General features: G+C 41.7%; 1 protein-coding gene across 4 annotated transcripts in view; it reads left to right on the top strand.

Moving 5' to 3' along the window:
- Window positions 1-786: 786 nt before the first annotated feature.
- The window catches only part of pxylp1 (2-phosphoxylose phosphatase 1), a 20,636-nt gene continuing 16,986 nt past the window's right edge, over window positions 787-4,436 (top strand). Inside the window, exons 1-2 of one of the 4 annotated variants that reach the window (XM_067507609.1) lie at window positions 787-920; window positions 2,774-2,919. In XM_067507609.1, the coding sequence (XP_067363710.1) occupies window positions 2,838-2,919 (82 nt within the window). In that variant the 5' untranslated portion in view covers window positions 787-920; window positions 2,774-2,837. Of the gene's footprint in view, window positions 921-2,773; window positions 2,920-3,095 lie in introns of those variants that run through there. The other 3 variants (XM_067507610.1, XM_067507611.1, XM_067507612.1) reach the window with 3 other exon arrangements.

Consider the following 4,436-nt stretch of genomic DNA (forward strand, 5'->3'; position numbering starts at 1 on the left):
GCATGGTTGGCAGCAACTTGTGAATGAACGTCATGGTAAGTTTTCCAAAAAAATCAGGCATTGCTTCTCCATCTCTGTTGTAGAAAAAGTCTGTATGCCCTATATAAAATATATTATATGTACTGTTTTGGATTGGAGCTTGTTATTTTAATTAAACTAATATAACTGATGTAAATCCTCAGGAGGACTTGGACGCAACATGCGCATTGCTGTCAATTGTCCAGTAGATGGGGCAGTGAGGTTGAGACTTGGCTCGGTTGACTGTCCGTGAATGAGCCAGCTAGACCCGCTTTCCCACCACTGTCAAGTTAGAAAAGGCGAGCGAGACCAGAAGCGGGAAACAGTACGTTTGGCGTTCAAAATAGAAGTGGGCCTTCTCTAGACTAACGTCTTGTACTGTTCATCGGTTTCTTTGCGTTTTTAATTTCCAACACTGAGATTCATTTTCAATTCTCTCATTAAGCCGTGTAGTTTGTGAGGCTTTAATCTCACACCCATTTCTCAGGATAAGCTTTAAACACACTCTATGGGTCTAAAGTTTGTAGTATTATTATTCAAACACCACATGTGGATAAGAAAGACTTACTTTTTACATACAATTGTTACCAATTAATATTTTTATTTTTACATATTTTACAATATTAAAGCTGAAAATAGTTTAAAAGGTAATCAAAGTATAATCTCTAAATTAATTGCATTTTCTACATCCTATGTTTAAATCCCCAAAACATGACAACGCAATCGTTCAGCACCGCTTTTATTTTGAAAGTGTTCACAGGAAGCCCTGCTCTGTATCTTGCGTCGCTTGACACTGGTCTCAGTACTCTCGGTAGTCAGTCGTGCCGGAGAAACCTACGCGCTGGATTCAAGTGTTTAACCCTGTGGTCTGTGGTTCTGAGACCCTTCCCCGGTTCCTGCAGGTAAGACACATGCGCTGAATTCTATTTTGCGAAGGACTTCAGGCATCCAGTGACGTGCATTTAGTGATCCGGTCGTCGTTTTCTGCCAATGCCATTGTTGATGTGGCGTTTTAATTACGCGGTTCGTTTGCATTCTCCGTGAACAGCGGCACAAAGCTGCACATAAGCGGGGCGACTCGTCCAAAGTTCTTCCCTTGGAAGCAACAAGTAGCGAAAAATAAAGTCTGGAGGTGTCAAATGTTACACGGCGCTGCCAGTAGCTCGGTTGGCAGTGCTCTTTATAACCCAGCCGGTGGGATTGTTTTGCCATAACGTGAAAGATTAATGACCCTAAGTGGCTAGCTAACTGCTAGCTGGTTAACTAGCAGAGTCGCAACCAGTTACGTTAAGCTGCGTGCACTTCTCCCGATAAGAAATTCCTAACTTCCTGGTAACTTAGTTTCTCCGTACTTGTTAACGTTACATTGTAGTATTACAGTATGAATACGGAGTGGATCTCCGCATTTTTGCCCTTAGATGGTCAGCGGTTTAATTCCCGGACCCTCCTGGCTACGTGTCGAAGTGTCACTGAACCCCAAGGTGCTCCCGCTGTGTCAGGCGACCACCTTGCATGGCAGCCACCGGCATCAGCTCATGTGTGTGGGTGTGTGTGGGTGATGAGAAGCAACATTGTAAAGCGCTTTGGATAATACACATACACACACACACACATATTGGATTTGGACATTGTTCTGATGCTGATATTTTCTTTTCAAATGTTCAAAATTTTTAAAAAATGATAATGTTTAAAAAGTGAAAAATCCAAATATTTCAAGCTTGAAATCATTCTTGTGTGGACAAACCCAAAATGACAAAACAGCAGCAACACATAAGTTGAAAAATAATTTAATTTCAATACGTGTCATTTGTTTGGTTATATGTATGCAGACCATTATACTACTTCTTCCAATGTTCCTAAAATAAGCTGCAGGCTACATTGGTCTAGAGTGGAAGTTGGTCCGGTTCTGCCTGAGGCATCATTTCTCCAGCTCGACTTTACAGAACTTATTTCCGTGTCTCACCAGTACACACCCACACCACATCCCCAACACTGCTCAAAGTGTGTGCGTGAATCCAGCTTGCACTGCACCTTGGTTAGATGCAGCCTTGAACAGTTTAGGCTGGGGTTATTTTTAGGCTGGCTAATGGTAGGGTGTATTGTGTAGGGCAACGTTTACGTCAGTTTTAGTTGGTCCTCCTCTGTGTTTCTGCTTGGTTTCTAACCTTACTGGAAACACTTCTGGGTTTATGTTAGAAAATGATGAATGTGTGTGAGAAATAGGCTCAAAATGGCTTTCGCCTTGTCCCTTCAGGGGTCGCCACAGAGGGACACGTTCCACACATTGATTTGGCACGAGTTTTTATGCCCTTCCTGCCACGAGGTGGCCCTTGGTGATTGGGTGGGTCCACACCTGTTGGGGTGGGATTCGAACCCTTGACCTTTCTTCAATTTAAACCCAACACTCTACAACTGAGCCACCAGGTCCCTCGGTGTCAGACCTTATTTATTTGCTCCTGTATTTACATTAGAATGGATTCAAGCAGTTTCAAAATATGTGAGAGACACCGGGTAGAGTCCTTATTTCAGTTCTTAAACACATGGTGTGTTTCCCTAACAGAATCATTGTCATTCTTAGTAGTTTAACATGACTTCACTTCTTTTTAAATTGTTAAAATAACCTGTTCATCCTGTCACCTGAGCCGGCAAACATCATTCTGACCAGTAGCAACTAAGAAAATAATTTTGTTTTAGCCTCAATTTTAGAGCTAACATTGTTACCACATTATAAACCTGCTCCTTCTTTGTGTCGAAGCTGCAGGGATGGGACGTAGTCTGGATGGCTGACGGACCGGGACGTGTACCGATCACACGACAAGATGCTGGCACGTAACCGCTTCCTCCTTCTTTTGGTGATGGGCGGGGCTGCACTAGCCATCATTAGTCTGAGCCTCCAGTTCTGTAAGTGTCGTGATTGTGTTTGTTATCTGATTTACCTATTCATTCTCTTTGTTAAGCCTTTGCCCAGTATACTGGTTTGACAAGAATCACATGTGCTTAGTAGGAAAGTTACTTGTTTCTTCACTGTGCATGTGTGGTAGAGTTCATGCATTCATATCCTCTCATTGCTTTCACAGTCAGGCGACCCCATTCATACCAAAACAAAGCAGAATCCCCTACAGAGTTGCCATAAATATCCAGCATCAACAGTGGGCCTCTGGATGTTCTGAGACCTTCTGAGAGTTTGTTGCAACACAATCCAGTTGGCTAGGTGTACACAGTTGTGGCTTTTCACCAGTGAATTATTGTTCAGCATCTCCTGTAGGTATTGTCTAGACAGAGTATCCCTCCCGGCCATAGTGAATGCAAGGAAACCACTACTTAGTAAAAAGAGGCAGCTCCTTCTGCTCTGTATGTGATTTGCAAGCTTTGCAGGGAAGAACACTGGGTCATAAGGCAGGGAGGGGATGCAATGGAGATGGAAATTTATGTTTTCAAATGTAAGATTAAGCTACTTTGTGTGTGATTCCCCAGTGTAGGGGAAGTGTTTTGGGTGATTATAAACTTGTGTCTAAAAAAACATTTATGATTAAATTCCCAAATATTTCATCTTAATATATTATAGTGGGATGCAGTGTGACAGAACTGGTATTTTATACTGCGTCTTTGCTAACATTTTGTGAGTTAACCCTCACCAGCTTTTTAAAAAGATACAGTTCTATCTATAAAGTCAAATATTCGAAAAGCTTCAAAATCTTCATCCCAGTATTGGTTTTGTTGCTTTAAATGTCATGCGACATCAGGATGCTAGCTGTAAAAGAAAGATTAAATAGACTCTTACTTGTTTAGTATTTGCTCTTTGCAACCCCCACATGTTTCTGTAGCCATCTCTTTCCTCCTTCCCCTTCCTCCTCACCCTGTCAATGTGTGCTTGACCATGTAAGAGCAGATTGCTGTGTAAGTTGTTATTAACGCCTTGATATCAAACCCACTCTCATCCTCTGCCCTGTAATTTTCAGGGGTTCACAGACAGCAAAAGACTCTGATGTGTAAAACCGCTCTCATAAGAGTGTGTAGGTAAATACATACATGCCTGTCTCTCACCTGTTGTCTGCTTTGGAAACCTAGACAATTAAATGGTTTTTATAACTAAGGGACATTGTTTCCGTGGAAACATTCAGTACCAAAACTGCGCACATTTTATTTTTTCATTAGTTGCACTGCTGGAGAAAGCTGCTGTCATCATTTATTCATCAAACACAGAGGGATTTGAGCCATTATCCAGGAAAAGCAAGGGATGAAAGTGTATCGGATTTGTCCTCATGATAAATAGATAATCAACTTCTGTTTTTGTTAGAATTTTCTGCTATTGCTCACTGTGAAATCGTCTACTTTGTCTGCATCTACTTTTTGTGGTTCTTTCCTACTCCTTGCTTTTAAGAAAAGCCCTTCTACATGTTTATTGTTTGTTGACCATT

The sequence above is a fragment of the Channa argus genome, chromosome 6 (assembly GCF_033026475.1).
Source record: "Channa argus isolate prfri chromosome 6, Channa argus male v1.0, whole genome shotgun sequence".
In the NCBI taxonomy this organism is placed as follows: domain Eukaryota; kingdom Metazoa; phylum Chordata; class Actinopteri; order Anabantiformes; family Channidae; genus Channa; species Channa argus.